At 38.9% G+C, this 24671-nt stretch overlaps 1 protein-coding gene across 5 annotated transcripts in view; it reads left to right on the top strand.

The window, feature by feature from the left end:
- scap (SREBF chaperone) overlaps positions 1-24671 on the top strand; it is a 141750-nt gene that overhangs the window by 91540 nt on the left and 25539 nt on the right. For all 5 annotated transcript variants that reach the window (XR_011352477.1, XR_011352478.1, XM_069922149.1 and 2 more), the window contains exons 11-18: positions 1166-1264; positions 3086-3328; positions 9320-9765; positions 10892-11107; positions 13422-13623; positions 17529-17644; positions 20553-21111; positions 24311-24396. Coding sequence is in view for 3 of the 5 variants with exons in the window: in XM_069922149.1 (XP_069778250.1) it covers positions 1166-1264; positions 3086-3328; positions 9320-9765; positions 10892-11107; positions 13422-13623; positions 17529-17644; positions 20553-21111; positions 24311-24396 (1967 nt within the window). In the remaining 2 variants the exon portion in view is untranslated. The remainder of the gene's footprint in view (positions 1-1165; positions 1265-3085; positions 3329-9319; positions 9766-10891; positions 11108-13421; positions 13624-17528; positions 17645-20552; positions 21112-24310; positions 24397-24671) is intronic.

Here is a 24671-nt window from a genome sequence, read left to right on the forward strand (position 1 = left end):
ACCACAAGTGACTGCAGGGGCTGCTCACTTGCACCCACACCTTCTCCCTCAGCATCATTCGGAGCCCAAAACAGTCCTTCCAAGTGAAGCAACACTTTTGAATTTGCAGGTGTCAACTGCTGCATCCAGTGCTCCCATTGTGGTATCTATATTGAAGATATTGGACACAAACTGGAAGATTGCTTCTTTGAGCACATCAGCTCTGTCTGCCGCAATAGTAGGGACCTCCCAGTGGCCATTTATTTCCCTGCCCCATTCCCTTGCTGACATGGCTGGCAGACTAACCATCCACAAATTGGAGAAACATTTTATATTCCATCTGGGCACCCTCCAACCGGATGACATTAACATCGACTTCTCCAGTTTCCATTATCCTACCTCCCACCTCATCCTTCTGCTTTCCTCAAGCTCTATTCCCCCCCCCTCTCTCTCCCTCTCTCTCTCTCCCTTCCCTTTCACAGAGCTGAAAACAATCCTCTCTCAATCAATTCTCAACCTTTCCTCACTCTTGTTCTCTTATTATATCCAATTAACATCTTTTGTCTGTTGGGTCTCCCCCTGCCATTCTTCCCTTTTCACCATTTTTTTTAATACAGACACCTGTCTGTTTTTTACACTTACTGTAAGGAAGGCCTCAGCACTGAAATGTCAGAGATACATTTTTACCTTCTATATGGATGCTGCAATACCTGCTGAAGTCCCTCAGCTTTTCTGTGTTTTTACCAGTGACATCTGGCCAAGAGATGAAACTAAATCATTTTTCTATTGAGCTTGTAGTATGTTCTTCATTGTGACTAGAAGTCAGATCACAGACACAACAGAAGTAAAAATAATGTAATGATACCTCACTTAGCACTCCAGCAAAAAACAGAGGGCTGGTGGAATTAATGCTAACAGGGTTTATTATAGTATTATCTGGAGATCACTACACTCAGCAAAGCTGTGCTAGGAAGCTAACTAAGAATTCCACCAGAATATAAATGTAATAGCTCATTGAGAATATGTTTTATTTGAATTTTGTTGTTCAATGTGATTCTATTCCTCTTTTAATTCTATATTTCTTATTTTATGTTTTGTGTGAGAGCTGTAACATTTATTGAATTTAATTTTTATTTGTTTTGTGAATTTTCCCATATGTCTCTGCCCTCCACAAAATTTCAAACAGGAATTTTGCCTATTTGCTGTGGTTGGACTCGTTTCAGATTTCTTTCTACAGATGTGTTTCTTCACGACAGTTTTGTCTATTGACATCCGCCGCATGGAGGTAACATTTAATATACTTAAATTTAAATTTATTCTCTCTTTTGAATTCTGAGATGTCATCTTGAATAAAATTATAGTAAACAACCTCAGAGATAGAAGGCTGAGGCTTTAAAGACCAATCCAAGACTTGAATTCCAAGGGTTCTTTCAATTCCTTTCTGGACAAGAAATTGACCATTCCGCATCTAGAGCAGTGGTGGACAAACCGCAGCTTGCAAGCCACACGTGGCTCTTTGACATGTACCAGTAATGTGTGGCTTGCACAAATGTGTTGGCTGACACAGGAATTGTATGAGCAGGTGCTCACAATGCATCCAAGATCCTGATGTCCCAACTGCTATTTCTTGACCAAGACCCGACTGCCTGCCCTCCGGAGCTCCCAATGCCCTGACTGCAGACCCTTGCCACGGCCATTAAGCAAGTTTGGCCACCCCTGATTTAGAGTCTATCCTGTTATTTATTTTACTGAGTCACAGCTTGATATAAAACTACCTTGCTTGTTGACTCCTTAATGAACTTGCCTCACAAAAATATATTAATCTTAGTTTCCAAAATTTCTGTAGTTTTTGTCTGACAAGATTCTTAGAGCAAGAGTTTCAGTTTTATGCTGTGACGAAGTTTCATTCTGATATCACCTTGTAAAGATTTAACTTGCATTTTTATAGTTTTGGGACTATCTGAAGAAATCAGATAGTCTATCCAATCCAATCTTTAAATCTTAATTATTGTTGAAAAGAATGCAAGTCTAACTTTTGATTCCTATTATATTTTAACCCTTCATTCCTTGCAGTACAAGAATCTAAATTTAAAAATTAAATTTTGGCATACAGTACATAAAGAGGCCATTTTACATCCAATTAACTTACACCCCCAGTAGGTTTCGAAAAGTGGGAGGAAACTGGAGTCCCCAGGGAAAACCCACACAGACACGGGGAAAATGTACTAACTCTTTACAGACAGCACGGGATTCAAAACCCAGTCCCGATCGCTGGCACTGCAAAGGCATTGTGCTAACTGCTATACCAACCGCGCTGCCCCAAATCTAGTGCAGTATATTGCCTGAAGATGTGCTGGCATGGATTGACTGCAATACACCACTGGTCTAACCATTGCTCTGAACAGATGTACAATTCTGAAGATGGTTTACAGTATTTTGGGTTTAAAAAATATATTTTTGTGAAGGGCAAGACTTGAAATGAACCTAATTGCACTGGCCTTTGCATTGATAAAATCTGAAATAACATTTGAAAGTATTAGAAATATGTTGTGGGGTTCTTGATGTGTAAAGACAAATGAACGTTAGCTGTGAATCTTTTCATGAGAATGTAATTACAGTAGTTAATTGTGAATATTTTCCCTTAGTTTTGCGGCTTGATGACTTGTATTCTATTAACAAATTCAACTCATGTGGTAACATGCAATACAACTTGTATCTCAACAGGGTTGGAGTGCAAGTCCCATTATCCCTTAATTAATTTTTTTCTGCTTTTGAAAATATGCGATCTCCATAAAGACGCATATTCTCTTGTGAGTTCATAATATGATTTCAAATGCTGTTAGTAAAAAGAACCAGAGCCAATGAACGTCAGATAACTAATAGATTAAAGATAGCATCACTTGACTAGTGATTCTCATAAAAGCTGATTTGTAACAAAAATAAGGTGTTCAAATGCATTAAAGCTGGTTAAAATGTAATTAAATGTGAAGGCATGCTTGTCTATGATGGTGAGAGACTACTAAACATTGAGAGAAGGCAGCGTAAGAAAATATGCTAATATAGTACTAATATTTGCAGTTTTTCTGACATCTCTATCTCCCACTAGCTTGCTGACCTTAATAAGCGACTTCCTGCAGAGGCTGTGCAAGAAATCTCCAATCAAATGAGACTGCCTCATTCCAAGTCAGTTCCAAGGCAGAAGAGATATGAACGACAGCCTGCAATGCGATCTTCAGCTCCTTACACCATCTCCCTGCAACCTTCTTCATTTAGAAACTTAAGGCTGCCAAAGAGATTGAGAGTAGTATATTTCTTGGCTAGAACACGACTTGCACAGAGGATTATCATGGTAGGAAATTACTAAATATGATGCACATGTTTGATTAACTGCAGAGGTTTGTTTAGTTCAGTATGTGGTATTCTATGTCAAATTTCTATCTGTTTAAATATAAAGACTTTACAACAGTTCCTTATGACACTTTATTCAAAAATCAAGAACTGTAGAACATGGCCTCAAGATTTGGGAAGTAGATTTAAGACAGAGATGAGGAGCAATTGGGTTTCCTAGAGAGTGATGAATCTGTAGAATTCTCTGCCCAATGGAGTAAAGAGATGCTGTCTCATTAAATATAGATTTAAGGCAGACATCGATCGATTTTTGCACAGTGCGGCAATGAGGGGTTATGTGGAAAAGGCAGGTAGATGGAGCTGGGTGGTCAAATCAGCCAAGATTTTGTTGAAATAACAGAGCAGGCTCAATGGGCCAGGTGGTCTAAATATATGAGCAGATATAGGAGCAGAATTAGGCTATTCAGACCATTGAGTCTGTTCTGCCATCTGATTATAGCTGATTTCGTTTCCATCTCAACCCCATTCATGTGCCTTCTCCCCTTAACTTTTGGTATCCTTGGTAATCAAGAAACTATCAAGTACAGTTTTAAATATACCCAATGACTTGGCCTCCACAGCTGTCTGTGGCAACAAATTGCACAGATTCACCATTCTGGCTGATGAAATTCCACCTAATTTCTCACTGCTCTCCATCGCAGGCATGATTTTCGTCTGGATCATCCTGAACATACTCGTCACTGTCTCAAAAAATAATCTCCTGGAGGTACAGCACAGCTTTCAGCCAGAACAGAGTACAGTGGACATGATATTTGCCATGCGACAAATTCAGAAGTGCATCGATCAGAACAAGCCTAACCCTAACCCTAAACAGCCTGTTTTCAATTACATTTTATATTTTACAAAAAACATGCTATGGGAGGAGCTAAAGCATTATTGAAAATTAAAACTGGTTTTAAATGATCAATGATTTTGCAAGGTTTTACAGAAAAGAAAATCAACAGGGACTTCCAATAGAAAATGCTTTTTCACAGCAGTCATAAAAATTCTTATTTAAATAACTAACATCTTCAGATTTTCATTGACCTGACAAAGGCATTTGACACTGTAAATGAAGAGGCTCTCTGGATTATTCTGAGACGTTATGGATGCCCAAGGAAATTTGTAAAAATAATTCAGCTGCTCCATGATGGAATGATAGGACAGGTCCTCTGCAGTGCTGATACATCAGCTGCATTTGCCATTTCTGATGGGGTGAAGCAGGGTTGTGTACTAGCCCCAGTCTTGTTCAATCTGTTCTTCACTTGCATGTTGTCAAGTGCTGTCCAAGGTTTGGAGGAGGAAATGTACCATCAGGTACCGACTAGACGGCTCTCTTTGACCTTCGCCTCTTGAACGCACAGGCGAACTGCCTCTACATAGTCGTTCAAGAAATACTTTTTGCTGATGGCTGTGTGCTCTTGCCGCACAAAGATAGTGATCTACAGTTAATGCTGAGGAAATTCTCAGATGCTGCTATGCTATTTGGCCTGATCATCAACGTGAACAAGACTGAAGTATTCCATCAGTCCGTGCCAAACACCAACACCATAGAACCAAAAATCACTGTGGACAACATCCAGCTGACAAATGTAAACAGCTTCAAATACTTGGGGAGCATCCATCTTGAGGATTGGGTCTTTGGACAAAGAAATTGACTCCAGGATCAGCAAGACTAGCTAGGCTCTGGGAAGGCTACGTACCAGAGTTAAATAATCACAACATCTGCATTTCAACAAAGCTGAAAGTCTACAGAGCTGTGGTCATCCCTTCTCTCCTATATGGATGTGAGACCTGGATTCTGTACCGACATCTGCCAAAAACTGATGTAAAACCATGAACAGCATCACAAAGCAGCAGTCACAGTTATACAAAAATAGCTTTCAGTGCTCCCATTGTGCTAGACTGCACTTCCAGACTGGGACAGTAAAGTCATCTTCATGTCCACAAGTGAACTGCACATCAGCGTGTCTTCTTCAAATTGAAGGACTACCAATATATATATATATCCTCTCGACATCACTCTATCCTTGCCTATTAATGTTTAGTAGGTTTCAATTGAAATCTCCCTTGACCTTCTAAACTTCATCAAGTACAGGCAGAGTGCCATTCCACATACGTTAATCCTCTCATCCCTGGGATTTTCTTGTAAACCTCCTGTGGACCCTCCTCAATGCCAGCACATTCTTCCTGAGATATGGGCTCCAAAGCTGCTCACAATGCTCCAATTGTGGTCTTATAATTTCCTTATAAAGCCTCTTCATTACATCCTTTCTTTTATATTCAAATATTCTCAAAATGAATACTGTAATTGCATTTATTTTCCTTGCTTCCAAAGAATCCCAAGTCCTTTTGGACTTCCAATTTCTGAATTCTATCCCATTTAGAAAATATTCTACATCTTTATTCCTTCTACCAAAGAGCATGACCATTCCATTTCCCTGTGCTGTATTCTATCTGCCATTTCTTTGCCCATTCTCCAGACTTGTCCAAGTTGCTCTACAAACTCCCTATTTCCTCAACACTACCTATCCCCTTTGTATCATTGCAAACAGCTAAAAAGCCATCAATTCCATCTTCCAAGTAATTTACATATAACATGAAAATTAGCAGATCCCATGTCGACTCCTGCAGAACAACACTGGTCATCAGCACCCAACCAGAAAAGGCAACTTTTATTCCCATTCTTTGCCTTCTGCCAGTCAGCCAATTACCTATTCATGCTACTACCTTTTCTATAATAACTCTTATTTAGTAGCTTCATATGTGACACCTTGGCATAGGCCTTCTGAAAATCCAAGTAAAAGACATCCACTCATCCTCCTCTGATTGTTGCTCCCTCAAAGAATTCCAACTAATTTATCAGCAAGGTCTACACAGAAGCAAGCTATGTTGACCTTGACCCATTTTATCTTGTGCTTCCAAGTACTCTGAAACCTTATCCGTAATAATGGACACTAAAATCTTACCAGCCCCTAATTTCCTGTCTTTTGCCTCTCTCCATTCTTAATAAGTGGAGTTAAATTGCAATTTTCCAGTTCTGGGGCCATTCTTGACTCTAGCGATTCCTGAAAGATCACTACGAATGTCTCCAAAATCTCTTCAGTTACTTCTTTCAGAACCTATCTGGTGATGGTGACTTACCCACCCACTGGCCTTTCAGATTCCCAAGCACCTTCTCCTTTAGCGATAGGGACTGCACTCACATCTGCACCAACACCGATCAAATTTATGACATGTCGCCGGGATTTCTCACAGTGAAGACTGAAGTAAAATACTTATTCATTTCATCTGCCATTTCTTTGTTCCCCATTACTTTGGCAACATTATTTTCCAGTGGTTTGATGTCCATTCTTGCCTTTATTTTAACCATTATGTATCTGGTAAAACATTTTGGTATTCTCTTCCTGTTACTGGCTTGCTTATTTTCATATTTCATCTTTTTTTTCCCCCTTTATTATTTTCTTAGTTGCCTTCAGTTGGTTTTTAAAAGCTACCCAATTCTCCAGCTTCTGACTAAATTGTACAAGACTGTTTGTTCTCTCGTTTGCTTTTTTTTACTGTTTCTGACTTCCTTTGTTGGCCAAGTTGCCTCATCCTCCCTTGAAAATGCTTCTTCTTTGGGATAAAATGATCCTCTGTCTTTCAAATTACTTCCAGAAACTCCTGCCATTTCTCTGCTAACATCCTTGGCCAACTGCTTTTCACACCTGTACTATCTGGATGTACATCGTTTATTCATCCAAAGAATTTTCTACAATGTTGAGAATGTAGTAGAATATTAATAGCAAATACAGTAAATGTTAGGTTTTTGTGTATTTATTGACAATGTATATATGTGATTATCATTGTTTGATCAGTTTTTGCACAGTTCCTTTTTCGAACTGTAACTTATTCTCGATCACCATCTTGCACCATCATGGGGTTAAAGCTCTGGTCTTTTGAATTATGATTTGGGGAGATTACGGGAATCTACGATAATGCTACAATGGGATTAAACAATAATGAGCTGAGATGACCATCATTTTATTTTGCAGAGTGATTTGCAAGTTTGTGCACATCTTTTTGCTTGAAATCTTTTTACAATACAGTATTACAGCTCCACACATATCCTTTAATTTTCACATGCTTGAAATACTATTAACAGAAACTAAAAATAGATTGTGTTGTTTCATTGTCAGATCAGTATTTAGAAGCAACACATTTAAAATATTCTGCAAAATTACCAATTTTGAGATGAAATTTTATTACACAGCAAGTTAGTATGGTCTGAAACATGAAGCCTGAAAAGTTAATACAGTACTTTAAGTGGGTACAGTACTTTAAAAGTGGAATTTCATGTGTAAATGGAGAAAAGTTGTCACTTTTGGATTTGTGGGATTTGGATATTTACTGAGCCAAGATTTATAGTCAGAGGATTTCAGAAAAGAAACAGAAGTTTGTGTTTCTCAGCATTTCTTGTGAACTTTGAATGTCTGATGGGGGTGAGGGGAGTGGGGGGGAATGGAGGTGTTGTTCTTGAACTCAGGGTCTATATCGAGTTTAGTATGAGGATATTAGAAAGCTACTTTTGGCCCTTGAGATATTATTTGTGGATACTTATTTTTTTTAAAATAAGCAGCAACATTTATTTGTATAGTTTCTATCTTGCTGAGTATTTCTGGTAATTTTGCTTGTTATTTAATAAAATATTGCGTACTTGATTAAAGTTCTTCAAGAAGAAAATGTGTTTTTAAAAAATCAGAAGTATCCACCTTGATGGAGTGCTACATAATCATGATTTGTATGCAACCAATCCTTTCTTATTATTTTTTGATGATGCATAATAACTTCATTAAACATTTGCTCACATGTCAGGAAGTTGAGGGTACTGGGAGGGTGAGATTATAATCAAAACTTCTTAGCTTTGAATGAGACTTGAGTTATATTATTTAATTCAAATTGTACAATTCAGAGAGAATAGTTATTTTTCTTTCCATGGTCAGAATTTCCACCTCAACTAAAGTTAAGCTTTTCATATAATTAATATTTCTAGGATTCAGCTGGGATGAGTGGGTTGTTATATGAGAATAGGTTGGATGGGCAAGGCATGTATTTACTGGAGTTTATAAGAATGAAAGGTGACTGCTGTAGTAGTGTTAATCGAGGGTAACTGGTTTGATCTATGTTCTACGAAGAAACAGGCATCAGAGGCCTTACTGATTAGGAATGAAAGTGTAGAGGGATTGCATTCATGGTAAAGATGATTGAGTAGATGCTAGGGAGTTGCAATTTTCTAAAATGGTGGAGAGCATGAAATGTGTCCTGGAGATTGACATTGACAGGAGTGACTGGATAAGGTGGGGGGGGGGTGAACAAAATAGAGTTCAGATATGAGGAGATAAGTTAAGTGGGGTTAAAGCAGGGGAAAAATCTGAAGTGATAGGAACTGTAATTGAAGACTGTAGCATGATTGTCATTCCAGAGTTGGGTTTGTGGAGGTATGCGAGAGAGGTCATGTAACGTCTTCAAAGAAAAGATAAGATGACTCCATTAAGCTTACAAGACATTGAATAAGGATTTCTGTTTGGAAAATAAGGGATTACTCATTTAAAATAAAAATGAAGCAATAAAAAAAAATTCTCCAAGTAGGTCTTTGGAACTTCCTTCCTAAATGAGGGTCTGAATATTTTTAAGAAATATATATTCTTGATATGTAACAGGATTAAAGATTACAAGGAAAAGAGAGTAATACCAAGTTAGTCACAATCAAAATACCATAATCAATCTCTGTATACCAGAGCAAGATTAATGATTTATTCCTTCTCATAACTTGATTAAAATGATTCCAATGTTCATTTACTCAGGAATTAAACTGTTATTTAGTAACTAAGATGTTCTATATTGAAGAAAGTTATTTTCATTGCACAAGTACATTTGATAATGTCTTTCTCTAATTGATTTTTCTTTTGAGATGGGAACTGTCATATGGATTGGAATCCTTGTATACACTGATCCTGCTGGCCTCAGAACATTTTTAACAGCACAGGTGACTGAGCAAAGCCCACTGGGAGAGAACGGCTTAGCATCCATTGCAGTACCACCAGGAGTTTTCCAAAGGGGAGATACTAAGGATGGTTTGCCCAGCTTCCCATCAGATGTGAACCCAATGCTGGAGAACCAGTCACATGAAATGGATCAGAACAAAAACCCGAATCCTCTTGATGCCTTACCCATGATCTCTTCTGAAAATATAAATTATAATAGCAAGGAACAGGTCCGTAGTGAGGCCAGTCTCCCAGAAAGTGATTTCAAAGTGAAGATTACATGGGGAACTCAAGACGAGGAGATGTGGCGGAAGCTGTCCTTCCGACATTGGCCAACGCTCTTCAGTTATTACAATAACACTTTGGCAAGGAAGTAAGTAGAATTAGAGCTCTCATTTGTGTGAATGCAGTTGTCTCTGTAGACAAAGATAGAAACCTTTATAAGAGTCAACATTTAAATAAACTAAACTACAATAATATTCTAAGGAACAATGGAATGATATAGCAAAAAATAAGGATCGCGGAACTGTTTAACACATACAAAGGAGTATTAAATAGGAGCTGGGTGCTTGGTAATGCATATTTTTCCTCAAGAGCTTATTGAGGGATCTTTTTAGTGTTCAAGGAATAGAGACATCAATCATAATGATCAGGACCTTGGGAGACAGGACTGTGCATTAAGGCGAGGAGGATAAGAAGCGGAAAAAAGCTGATGGGCTGCTACTGATGGTATTGGGACTCAATCAGGCAGAAGTTATGGGCTCTTGATTGAGTTACAATCATTCCAGGGTGGAAATACTTGGGAAGAAGAAGGGAGAGTAGTCTTAGCGGAGCCACTGTTAAAATTTAAGGTTTTATCTTCAAATAAATCAACTTGAATCAGATTTCATACATCAGATCTGGCAGGTCCCTTTTAAATTTTTGACTTTCTGAAACATTCAAATAATTTTAAAATCTCTCTACAATTTACCAACAAATGTTACAAATAGTGAACAAAGACACCTAAGAACACCAAAACATTGAAGTAAACTAATAAGCAAAGAAATCTAAAATTGATAACATAATGTCCCTTGGTACCATTTTCAATTGATGTTGTGGTTACTCCATGAAAGTGCTGGCAGTTACATTGGAATTGGTAACATTTCTCCTCAGAAATTGAATCCAAAGACTCTTGAAATGTAATCAAGGATAAACATATATTCAATTCATAAGGTCATAAATTATCCCATAATTTCAACTATAATTGAGCAAGCTAAATTATGACATTTATTACAGAATGGTCATGAGTTTATTAAAATTGGATGGATCATACTTTTGGTTTGATTCATTTTAATAGCCATATCTTTTCACAAGATTCTGTTTGATCTTGCAGGGTCTTGTAAAATGTGTTTTGTACTTCTACGTTTTTTTTTTAAGATTACAGTAAAGGGCTCAAGCCACTTACAAGTTTTGCAACAGTTTCCATGTTAATTGATGCCATTGTCTTTTTTTTCTAATAGATATGTCAGTATCCTTCCCATCATCCCAGTCTCTTTCCATCTGACTCCGCAAGATGCTCTGGATGCAAGACATCCTCAAGATGCAAAACGATACTATTCCATGTTTCCAGCTGATTATGGAGAGACAAAAAACTTTGATGGAAACTTGGCAAGGGATTCCAATAAGCAGCACATTTCCGCTAAACCACATGTTCATTTGGACATCACGCTGTACAAGTAAAGTTTTGGAGATGTTAATCACAAATACTGTTCTGACAGTTAGTGTTTTAAACAACACTAAGTCTGCATAGTTCTAGGACTGGAGTGGCTTACGGTAGCTGCAATCACATTTTAGCACACTCACATTTAACTGTAAGTCTGTTGTAGCCACAGAGTTCTGTGTGTAATGATAATGCTGGAATCACACTCTGTACTTAGCAGTTGCCCTGTGATGTCAGCATCAAGTGATTGAAGTTTTACATCAGCATGAACAGATGTTCATAATTCTGCTTCATTTAGCAATTTGGCCTGTCATGTCTGAGCAGACTTTCATAAATTTGTCCTGTTAGCTGGTCTCCATTGCCCTGTAATACTTTACGATACTTTACAAATGTTGCTAATTAATACATTCTAAATCCCATTTAGCTGCAAAATATGTATATATTTTTTCTTAATGACTCTGATTCTTTTACCAATTTCAGCCCTGTTTTCTGACATGCCACTAGAAGCTGTTTCCCCTTAGTTGGGAACAGTATAAAAGCTAAGAGTTTCAGCATCTTTTATCAAGTTTTCTGTTTATCTCCTCTGCTCAGCCTCAACTGCTTTGAATAACTCCATTTGTTCTACATAACTAACAATGAACATAGAACAGTACAGCACGGTAAGGTCCTGCAGTCTACAATCTTTCCAGATTGAACTCCCATCTACCACTTCTCTGCCAACTCCGCATTCTGTCTATATCCAGTTGATAACCCTCTAGTCCATCCAAAGACCTCCAACTTTCAAATCATCCTTCTACCATATTATCCTGTATCTCTACTTTTTTTTTGAGCACTCTCCTATTTCATGGTATCCTTCATAAAAGTATGAAGTGCAAAAGTTGAGAAAACTTCCTTACTTTTCCACTGTATGCCTTTTAAAGAAGCAATCACAGATTTCTAACCTTGTTCTGTCACTATCAAAGACTTGTCTGCACATACTTTCAAATTTCTCTGCTTCACCTCCCTTTAAAATTATACTATTTAGTTTATATTTTTCTTCATGATTCCTGCTAAAACGTCAGACTGCTCAGTGTTAAATTTCACCTTCTGTGTGTCTCCATTTCTTCCATCCTGGCATCCTGAAGTCTTCAGCTCTCCTCATTATTTTCTCCATTTCTGAATTTTGTGTCATTGCTCTCTGTTCCTATTGCCTAAGAAGCTTCAAACTTACAAGTCAATGGCTGGATGTACTGTTGAACACCTTTTGAAATTTGATGTAAATATTAACTGCATTTGATACCATTAAATCTCATTTGGTCAGGTTTGTTAGACCTGATTTACTTTTAACAAATCCCTTCTTCCTTTCATTTATAATCATATTTTTTAAAAAGGCAAGTTCAAAAGTTCATCCCTTTCCCCTATTTTAAACAACAGTGTAGCAATTGGATTCCTTCAGTCCTCTACCACCAACATCTGAATCAAGTAGGGTTGGAAGGAAGGCGGTTGATGTATTCTTGGCAAATTACTTCATTCAAGTTTATCATCCAATTACTCAACGAAACAGTGATCTCCCATCCTTGGTGCAAAACATGCAAGGAAACAACAGGCAGAACACACATATAGACAAGCGATACATATGCAGAACATATATATATCGGAGAGTTAATGTGAGCAGTTCATTTAGTCGTTCAGCAGTCTCACTGCTTGTGGGAAGAAAATATTTTTCAGCTGGGCAATGCTGACTCTGATGCTCTTTTATCTCTTTCCCGAGTGGAAGGGGTCCTCGATGATTTTGCCCGCCATCTTCAAACAATGGTCAATTGAGGGGGGGGTGGAGGGAGACCCCAGTAATCCTCCCTGCCTCTCGTTTGGTTCTGTGGATTGATCTCCCATCCATTTCTCCACAGCATCTACATTGTGATGCAGCAGGCCAGGACGCTTTCAATAGAGTTCCTGTACAAAGTTGAATATTGTTGGCTGCTACCCTTTCCTGCTTAAGTCTTCTCAGGAAATGCAGTTGCTTCATTCAGCAAATTGGAATCCTGGTGTCACACTTCGTCATTTGATATTTTAAGCTTTTGTAACTGAAATTCTAGGCATTCCTATTTTGCATTTTGTTTCTGATTTAAAAAGAAACTGATCCAGTTAATTGGATTAGTACAACCTGTGGCTCACTGCAGTTAGCTTAAGTGAACATGTTTTGTGTCATCAGACTAAGTCTCCTTGCTGGCATAATAAGAGATTTTTGTTTTAAATTTGGTGACATTAAATAAAAAATGCTCGACTATTTGAAACTCCTGAAACAAGAACTTCTATTTTAATTTTAGATTTTGATCTCTTATTCTTTCTAGGGTTGGAGCACTTGGGCTGGCATCTGGAGTCCTCCTTGTAATTTTGCTATTCTGCTTGTATAAAGTATTTTGTCCAAAAACTTATGGCCAGGGTGGACTTTCTCATGGGAGAAGACGACGCGGAGACCTACCCTGTGATGATTATGGTTATTCACCGCCTATCAGTGAAACGTTGCCATTAATTTTGAAGGGACATTTAATGGTGAGTGGATGTTTTGGAAACCAGTGTATCCTGTACTGTGAACTTGCTAGTCGCCAAATGTTCACAAGATGGAGCAGCATGGTAATAATGTTATTGGGGCTAGGGTTTACAACACGGAAACAGGCTCTATGGCCCAACTCATCCATGCTGACCCAAGTTAATCTCATCTGCCTGGGATCAACCCATAGTCTTGTAAATCTTACCTATCATGTACCTGTCAAAATGTTTTTTGAACATTATAATTGTACCCACCATTGAGGCTACCTCTGCGGCTTGTGGTGTGAAGAAGGGGTGCCTCAGTTTCCTTACAAACCTTCCTCTTCTTGCCTTAAATCTATGCCCTCTAGTTTTACAAAAAGACTCACCTTATCTATGCTGCTGATGGTGTTATGAACCTCAGTTAAGTCCCCATCAGCATCCAGGAAGAAGTCTCTGGCCTATCCTTGTAGCTCAAGCACACCAGTCCTGGCAACATCTTTGAATTTTTTCTTCATCCTTTCCAGCTTAATGATGTTGCCACATTTCAGTCCAAAAATAAATACTAAATAAAATCTGTGAACTCTTCTGATATTAATACTGAAATGTCAAGGATAGGAGGTCAGATTCACTCTTGGAAATTATGTTATCATGAAAAGAAGGCTGTTAAAGAAGCAACTGGAAAAGGTTATTCAGTTAGTTGAATAAATATGATCAGAAACTATTGGATTGTTGTAAAAATGCTATTCATGTTTGACCTTCGGAAAAAGGCCTAAATCAACCATTAAATTGCACCAGATTTCTGTGACAGTAAATTAAAAATGGATCTGCCATCAGTTCAGATGTCAGGCTTGGACAAAAAAAAGGAGAGTATCCCTTCATTGTCAGACTCCTTAAATTCATTAAATTGTGAAGCAGTCTGTGTCCATGTGCAACAGCCATGGACGTTATTTGGGCTAACCCTGCCAAATGCTCAATTATATTTACACTGCACTTATGTCAGTCAATGACTATCTCTAACAAGAGGGCCTGATCAGAAAGATTATACCATACAAATAGGAAGGGTTTGGAAAGATACAGACCTACTGCAGTCAAATGTGATCAGCCTAGAATAACTTAGTTGGCATGGACCAGTTGACCGAAAGGCTCCATGACTACACAATTTCAAAAACGCAGAGCAATAAGGTATGGACTAGAAATGTTGGGCTTGTCAATAACTGTGTGGCACAGTTACACTGCACTTATGTCAGTCAGTGACTATCTCTAACAAGAGGGCCTGATCATGTAGTTAGTACAATGCTATTAAAGCGCCATTGACCCAGGTTCTCCCTGTGTCTACATGGGTTTCCTCTAGGTGCTCTGGTTTCCCCCCACCTTTCAAAACGTACAGGGGTTGTAGGTTAATGAATATTTGGGCAGCACGAGTTCATGGGCTGGAAGGGCCTATTAACATGTTGTATGTCAAAATTAAATTAAATTTTAAAAACTAAAACGATCCTTGAAAATGAAATTTAAAGAGTATTCAAATCACTTTTTCATTACATTTAATGGCATTACCATTGATGAAATCACCCACTATCTTGTGTTAGATCACCACTGAGTATAAAATAAACTAGAGTGACTACATAAATACTGTAGCTGCAACTGTTTGTCAAGTGGCTCCATCGATGAATATTTAATTTTTTAAAACATTTAAATTTAAACATACAGCACTGTAACAGGCCATTTTGGCCCACAAGTCCATACTGCCTAATTTGCACCCCATTAACCTACACCCCCGGTATGTTTTTGAATGGTGTGTGGAAACCAGAGCCCCCAGAGAAAACCCACGCAGACACAGGGAGAATCTACAAACTCCTTACAGACAGCATGGGTTTTGAGGTCTGGTGCCAATTGTTGGTGCTGTAAAGGTGTTGTGCTAACCGCTATGCCAACAGTGTTGCCTTATTGGAGTTGCACATAGCCAGGCAGGTGGAGAACATTCAAAATCATACAAGTGTCTTATGGATTCTGGACTTCCTACACAGTAAGCTTTTTCCCCCACAATAATTGATGTTAGCTTAAATTTTCACCAGCTATACCATCCTGGACTATGGCTACCAAATATATTACGGCAACTACTTGTCAAAGTTTCAAGAACTTCTCAAACTTGTGATGTCTGGACTTTAGAAGGACAATAACATTATTTGGATGCAAACACCAGCATCTCTGGGTTATGAATTATCTTGACTTGTAATTATATTGCCTCCATGACTTAATAAAAACTCATTTCAAGTATCAAGTCCTGATGAATTTAAGAAAAATTTCATTATGCCATATTAATGCTTGTCATTATTAGCTAAATTATCATGTGAAGCTATTTGTATTTAACAATGTGTCTAATCGATCATTGTCCCAGAATAAAGAAATAGCATTGTGGTATCAAAATACCCTGTATTTTTGTATCATCAATTAGATGATTCTCATGTATTGCTTTTATACAGTACAAATTATAGGTTTAATTCAGTACAATTGTAATTTTGATGCAAGTTGCTGAGTTTGTATTTTACCAAGAAATCAGGTATAGTCTTAAAATTCACTTAAATTCTCCTTCCATGTGTCAGAATACTTCTGTTACTTGGAACTTAAAGGGCAGACAAGAAATATGCATGTAAGCATCCATTCGTGACTGTTTTACTCATTGAAATAATTCTGTATATCCATGCTATCTTTCTTTTAACTCTTAAAAAATTCTGCACCAAAAGAAAACAGGAAGAACAAAAGAAATGGAAGTAGGCACAGGTCATTTAGCCCTCTTGCCAATGAGCCATTGCTGCATTCTATCACATGAAAATCCTTCCTAAGTGGAGGGACAGAAACGGCACACAATATTCCCCACATTGTCTCACCTGGATTTCATATATTTCAAGCAAACATCGCTCCTCTTGTATTCAAATCTTCCTAAATAATGATCATTAATAATAATGATCTCCTATAATAATGATAAGGGTGAAAAATTTGCTTCTGTGAAGAATACTTAAAAAACATTTGGGTTTTTAAAACAATTTGGTATATTTTGTAGGCACTTTTCACATATAACCTATTTAATTCTATTTTAAAACATTCATAGTATTCAAGAGTTGTCATATTTCCTTAATCATTAATTTACTACCTCAGCTGAAAGCAATAAATTATTATAAACCATTGAATATAGATACATTAATCCTTGAAAAATACCACTGTTAACCCAATCTCATGAAGTGCGCTTTCAGATTTTCCGACCAAAATTATTGCGATATAATTGTAATGGCTGTGATTGATTCGGAGCTGACTTAAATTGAAGACAGAAAATGCATAGTAGTGTGTTTGGCAGTATCTGTAGAGGAATGATGAAATTCATCAGTTTATTTATTTTTTTACAAATTTAGACCTACTGCATGGTAAAAGGCCTTTTCGTCCCACGAGTACCGCCTGATTTACAGCCAATTAACCTACACCCTTAGTGCGTTTCAAACGGTGGTGGGAAACTGAGGCCACCAGGGAAAACCCATGCAGACACAGGGAGAATGTACAAACTCTTTACAGCTTGGGATTCAAACCCCAGTCCTGATCGCTGGCGCTGTGAAGGCATTGCGCTAACGGCTACGCCAATCGTGCTACCCTTGTTATTTTTACTCCCTTCTGAATCTTTCCACAGTTTTCTGTTACTGTAGATTTTCAGTTTTCTTTTGAAGCATTTATTGAGTCAGAAAAGAAAAGAGAGCTATATTTTGTGTACTACATTGAGTTAGAAATGTCTTTTGTCCAGTTTGCATTTTTCATTGTATTGAAATGCAATTCAGCAAAAGACTGAAATCTGAGAATACTAAAACCTGTGAATTGGCCTTGTTCCCATTGTCCACAATGTTACTCCAGTGATTATGATCATTTACCATATTTTTCCTCTCTAGGATATTGAATGTTTGGCCAGTGATGGGATGTTGTTGGTCAGCTCTTGCCTTTCTGGACAGATAAGAGTATGGGATGCGCAGACTGGTGATTGTCTGACTGTCATATCAAACTCGAGGTAAAGAATTTATTCACTCAGTTTAAGTTGACTCTCAATTTCTTTTTAATCCTCATTTGCTAAGGAAATACTGTGTTTCTCACAGGTAAAATAATTTAATCAAAAAATTTCTTCACTGTAATGTCACCCCTATCAGAACAAATTTGACATCAAAAGGTAAAGACTAGAATAATTTACATAGAAAGTCCACTGGGAATCTGAATTCTCTGATCAAGTCTAATAGGACAACAGCAGGTGTCCCTGTGGGTAATGTCTGCTAGTTTTTTTTTAATCTAGTTTATACTTAACAAGTTGATTAAATTAGTTGAAGTTATATTTATCTTTTTACAATGAGATAGACAACAGACTCGCCAAGGCAAATAGCGCCTTTGGAAGACTACACAAAAGAGTCTGGAAAAACAACCAACTGAAAAACCTCACAAAGATTAGCGTATACAGAGCCGTTGTCATACCCACACTCCTGTTTGGCTCCGAATCATGGGTCCTCTACCGGCATCACCTATGGCTCCTAGAACGCTTCCACCAGCGTTGTCTCTGCTCCATCCTCAACATTCATTGGAGCGACTTCATCTGCAACATCGAAGTACTCGAGATGGCAGAGGCCGACAGCATCGAATCCACGCTGCTGAAGATCCAACTGCGCTGGGTAGGTCACGTCTCCAGAATGGAGGACCATCGCCTTCCCAAGATCGTGTTATATGGCGAGCTCTCCACTGGCCACCGAGACAGAGGTGCACCAAAGAAGAGGTACAAGGACTGCCTAAAGAAATCTTGGTGCCTGCCACATTGACCACCGTCAGTGGGCTGATCTCGCCTCCAACCGTGCATCTTGGCGCCTCACAGTTCGGTGGGCAGCAACCTCCTTTGAAGAAGACTGCAGAGCCCACCTCACTGACAAAAGACAAAGGAGGAAAAACCCAACACCCAACCCCAACCAACCAATTTTCCCTTGCAACCGCTGCAACCGTGCCTGCCTGTCCCGCATCGGACTTGTCAGCCACAAACGAGCCTGCAGCTGACGTGGACATTACCCCTCCATAAATCTTCGTCCGTGAACCCAAGCCAAAGAAGACATTTATCTCTTTACATTAATATGATTATGGATTAAGTGCTTCTCCCAAAATACATATGTGTCTAAATTATAACAAAGAACCATACAGGGAGTACAAGCCCTTCGGCCCATGATGTTCTACCAATCTACTCAACAATCTACTCCTTCCCTTCCTCCTACTTGCATTTATGTGCCTGTCCAGGAGACTCTTAAATATCCCTATTGTTCCAGCTTCCACCACCACCCCTTGGAGAATATCATTTGTAAAATGTACTCAGCTACTGTTTTGCAAATAAAATCTTCTGTTCATATTATTTTAAAGAAGTCGCTTACATTTAAGGCGAAGAAACATAAGAGCAGGAATAAGAAATGGAAGGAGACGAATGTGGTGACATTTTATTGACGCGGCTGGAGCTGTTGCCTCCTCACAGCTTCAACGGCCCTGATTAAGTCCGGCGTCGTAACTTGCCCCTGGTGTATAGGTGAATGGTAGTTTAGTGGGAATGTGGAGACAATAAAATGGCATCAGTATAAATAGATAAAAGAAAAAAATTACAATGCTGCAGGAGCTGCTGAAATTGACAGCAATGCCACTGGGAGTGCGGATACAGAGCGATCCCCCCAAAAGTTTGAACCATCAGTTCTAATTGCGGTGGCTCTGTACAGTCTTTGAACGGCGTGTTAAAGTAGCCGACAGTGTTTCGAAGTGAAATCCTGCATCCGCGAGGTGTGTGCCCAGCAGTGCCCACGAGGGGTTGCAGGCTCCAGAGAGCATCAGACTGGCACCTGAAACTGTGGGAACACCCCCACCCCGTGTTGAGAAGAATCAGAGGAGATGGCCGAACAGGGCCATTGTCAACAGCAGCGGTCCAGCGAGGGGCTGCTGGCAACTTACGAATCATGGAACCTCCACCGCCCGCAGCTGCTGGACACTGGCTTATGGGAATTAGGTATCGAAGCCTGGATTCAAGAGGGTGCTGAGGGCAAGAAGAGCTTCCCAATGGCCTCAGGGCCTGATCGTTTTGGAGGTTTGCATCTGGTTCTCAGTTTGCTGATGAATCAACCAGGAGTCTCTGCGGTTCCAGAGGATATGGGAACGCTGGATCCATGGATACTCAGTGACTCTGAAGGGACTTTCTTTGGCTTCTTTTTCTCCTATTGTTAGGGGGCACAAAGTGGTGCTCCTGGTGACTCTTTGGTATATCATGTATGTTTCATTTTTAATGTATTATTATGTGACAATAAAAGGATCCTCAAACCTTGAGATGCTTGCTGGTTGTTGTGGACACTGGCCTGAAAGGTTTGTTTCCTTACATATGTCAAAAAGTATGACAATGTACAACAGTCGCACGCCCCATCAAGTTTGCATCACTAATGACTACATTCCTATATTCTTTAAGTACATAAAAATCTTACTGATCGCACCGTTGAATATATTCTGACCAAGCACCCAGAGCCTTCAGATTTCCAAACCTCAGCTTAAAACATACTTCTCAGTACAGTTGTTAATAACTAGGGCCATGTCCTGAAATTATGTCCACTGACTCTGGATTCTCCAACTGGAAACAGCCTCTCAGCATCTATCCTTGCCAATTCCCTTCAAAGTTTTGTCTGTTTCAATGAGGTCTCTCATTCTTCTACAATCCATTAAGTTTTAATGAATACAAGGATAATCTCCTCATCTCAAGAGTTCACTGAAATGTAGGATTTTTAGACCTAAATAGCTCACATTGGAAGTGTAGAAGTATTCTGCATGTTAATATGTCTTTCTATTTCAGAGCAACTGAAGAGCTCTAAATTTCAGGCAGATTAGAAAATGCTTTAAAATTTATTATCTTTTTCACCATGCATTTTTAGGCAATGGAGGGATAGCAACATTTGCCATGAGCGTCAGGAAAGCCAGGAGTATATATCCGATCCTGAAAATGTGGAAGATGATATATACGAGAACGGATACAACTTCCAGAGAAGATCGACTCCTACCCAACCCCTTCTTTTCACTGATCAGCCAGATTTATCTGGTTTGATAGACACCAACTTCACAGAGATGAAAGAAGAGGCCACAATTCCCAGACAGCGAATCTTTTCTGAATGTTCTGAAGAAACTGGCTATGACTTTGGTCGAGCATATGATACAGCGTACGAGGATCATAAAAGGTTAAATGTGCAAAACTTGAGGAGTTACCCATCTCGCCCAGTACCTTTGAAGACTTCTCAAACATCAGTAAATCTCACATCACAAGGTTGGGATGACAGCTGCCGCCTCAGAAGGAGGAGTTTAGGAGATGATCCATTCCTTATGTATGAGAACATCTCACCCCTTCCCATGTGGGGTAGAGACAACGAAAGCTCTGTTTGGAGTCTGGGCATACAGGGCAATCTGATAGTGACAGGAAGAAGTGATGGGAGACTTGAGGTAAAAAAATTTCTTCTTCCTAGCTTTGTGGACTTTGTAAATTTAATCTTTAATTGTTTTTAATAAATTCTGCCAAGAAATATTAACAAGAAGAAAAAAACCAACTGTCCAACAAGACCGTTCCTTCTAATGTGTTAATTGCTAGATCACAGCAAAATATATAGTAGTAAAAGCACACAGAAATGCTGGAGGAACTCCAACATTTCCTATTTCTTCCCACCTTTCAAAACGTACCAGGTCATCGATCCATTGGGGTATTTGGGCAGTATGAGCTCTTGGGCCAGAAGGGCCTGTTACCATGCTGTATGTCCAATATTTTTTTAATGCGGAGCCATTGTTTCTGCCTGCAAGTTCATTAGTACCTTTTTGTGCAGAAGTTTAACCTCACCTTCTTTATAGTTTAATTGGCTTCAGTAATTTTATTTATTCTGTAATCTGATTGGGAATTTTTTCCATGTTAAATAATCTGTATTTTTATGGTATACTTAGAATTGGTTTCCCTTATCTGTACCACACAGAGCTGTCTTAACCAGATGAATTGTATTCCTCAAATTGTTCTTGGTTTTCATGGCCCACAGGAACAATATAAATAAATACTTAAATACTGACAAACCTTTCAGTATGCAAATCACTCAAGAACAGAAATTACATTGTTGAATGTCCATTAGATCTGGTGCATCAAACCCGATAAATAATTGGGATGTTGCATGAACTGAAAATGTTAATTTCCCTGATCACAAAGAGCCTTTCAGAGCAGGAAAAAAATTGCAGAACAAAACTCTGTTGTCTCTACAATAACTGTTTGCCTTCTTGGATTGAGAGATATCAAAGCATTTTATGTCATTTGCTCAAATCATCTGTAGTATTTGTACAGTCTTTAGCTGTATTCATAATTTATTTTATTTCACATAATTCTTAGTTATTTAGGCAAAATTGAATTTGTAACTTCTGTGAAATATAATTTTTGTTAATTGGCCTCTGAATCGGGGATTTTTGGGAATCCATTTCTACCCTAAGACTTGAATGCATTGTATTGTGCTTGGAACGCTACTTTCATAAGGAGGAAATTCTGGGGTCATTAAGCAAGAAAATCTGCCGATGCTGTCATTGTAGAGCTTATACGGCTGGAGAAACTCATCGGGATACACAACATCTATAGATGTATTCTGAAAGAATGAGACTAAATGACCTGGAAGGTTCCCTTCATCCAAATTTGTAGCCTTGGGTACTGACCAAAAATATTGAAACAACTGTTTTTAAAGCAACCATGCAATAATTTATTTCAACTGCATTTTTCCTTATTCTTTTGGGTTGTAGGGTTAACGTAGCAGTTGGCGCAAAGGTATTGTCACGATCTGGGTTTAAAACTAGCTCTGTCTATAAGGAGTTTGAACCAATAAGGGCAAAAGGATATGCACCAGCCAGGCAAAAGGGAATAGCCGAGATTGCCCACTTAGTTGGCATGGAAAGTTTGACCAAAAGCTCTGTTCTGTTCTGACTCTTAAGCTGTATTACAAGATGACCCCAGAATTTCCACTTAAAATGTAGGTTTTGAGAAGGAGAAACCAACAGTGCCTACTAGAATCCCTGAAAAGGCTGAGGACCCTGTGATCCCTGTGTTTGAAGATGTCAGAACATCATTCAAGAGGTGAACCCTCGCAAGGCATCAGGCCCTGGCAGGGGACTGAAAATCTGCGCCAACCAACTAGCCAGAGTGTTCATGGACATTTTCAACCTCTCACTGCTGCAGTCAGAGGTTCCCACCTGCTTCAAAAGGGCATCAGTCATCCCGGTCGGTGCCCAAGAAGAGCAGAGTGACCTGCCTCAATGACTATCATCCAGTAGCACTAACCTCTACTGTGATGAAATGCTTTGAGAGGTTGATAATGGCCAGAATTAACATGTACCTAAGCAAAGGTCTGGACTCGCTGCAATTTATCTATTGTTACAATAGCTTCACAGCGGACACAATATCGCTGGCTCTCCGCTCAGCTCTGGATCACCTTGAAAATAGCAGCTCATGCATATGGCTGCTCTTCATCAACTGCAGTGCTGATCAAGAAGTTGCAAACTCTGGGCTTCTGCAGCACCCCCCCCCCCCCCCCACCCCCCACCCCGCAACTGAATCCTTGACTTCCTCATCAGAAGACCACAGTCAGTACGAATTGGAGATAGTCTCTTTTCTTCACTGATTATCAGCACAGACACACCTCAAGGATACATGCTTAGCATACTCATTATACACCCACGACTGTGTGGCCAGGCGCAATTCCAGTGCTATCTACAAGTTTGCCAATGACACAACGTTCGTCGGCAGAATTACAAATGGCAATGAGGAAGCGTACAGGAGGGAGAGAGATCAGCTTGTTGAATGGTGTCATGCCAACAACCTTGCTTTCTCTGGTAGCATCACCAAGGAGATGATTGTGGACATCAGGAGGGAGTCAGGGGAACACGACCCAGTCCTCACTGAGGGCTCAGTAGAGGAGAGGGTCAATAACTTATATGCCAACATGTACAATACATTTTGTAGTGCAGTATGTTGAGTGTAAGGAGCAGAAAGGCCAGTATCAAACATGAGAATATATTAACATTTATGATGTGAAGAAATATGTTTACTTTGAAATAGGTTTGAAAATAGATATTATAGTTAAGAAATATTTTTGCTAATATTTCTAGTTCAGAAATATTTTAAGAAATGTATTAGTAGCTTAGTTTCTTCTTTGGCTTGGCTTCGCGGACGAAGATTTATGGAGGGGGTAAAAAGTCTACAGTGACATACTGACAACTTAATTGCAGAAAAGAAATGACCAGTACAAACAACCTTGCCTAAATACTCACTTATTAAGTTCTCCAATCTAGATAAACACAAAGCAAGAAAGTAATTGATTTGATTTCTGGTATCTGAGCTATTTGTAATAGCAATCAGGTAGATACGGACCGTGGAAAATAAAATCATCTTGTCAACTTTTCATTGACTTATAGTTAAATTTGCTCAAATGAATGTTAAGACAGAAAGAAAGTGCAACCAAGATGTCCTTATGCAAGTTATAAAGCTCACTATTTTGCATTGAAATATAATGATTGAGATGCCAAATTGGGTCCATTGCCATTGGATCTCTTCCCTAAATGTGGTTCTGAAGCACAGAAAAGCAAAAGAATGAAGAGAATGTTTAAACCTGAGTCTGGTTTATTTCAGGTGTGGAATGCTGCAGATGGAATGCTACGTTGCAGCAATGAAGAGGATTCATCAGGGATAACAGCATTGGCTTTTATCACAAACAGGTAGAAAGCTGGTTTTACTCCACAAATCCTGAGAAAACATGCTGAATACCATTCAAAATGTAGAGCCGAATCCTTTCTTTAGCTCAAGTGGGTTTGATTTCAAAGGAATACTTGTGTTTTGGTGTCTTGAGATATTCTTAATGATTTCTATAAGGATACACCTGGATAAGCCCATATTGGTCTGACTGAAACATGACTTACTCTTGGATTTGTATTAAATGTTTTTTTCTACCGATATATTAGCTACATGCCTCAAGTATTAATGACTAGTCTGA

This window comes from Narcine bancroftii, chromosome 2 (assembly GCF_036971445.1).
Source record: "Narcine bancroftii isolate sNarBan1 chromosome 2, sNarBan1.hap1, whole genome shotgun sequence".
NCBI classification, from domain to species: domain Eukaryota; kingdom Metazoa; phylum Chordata; class Chondrichthyes; order Torpediniformes; family Narcinidae; genus Narcine; species Narcine bancroftii.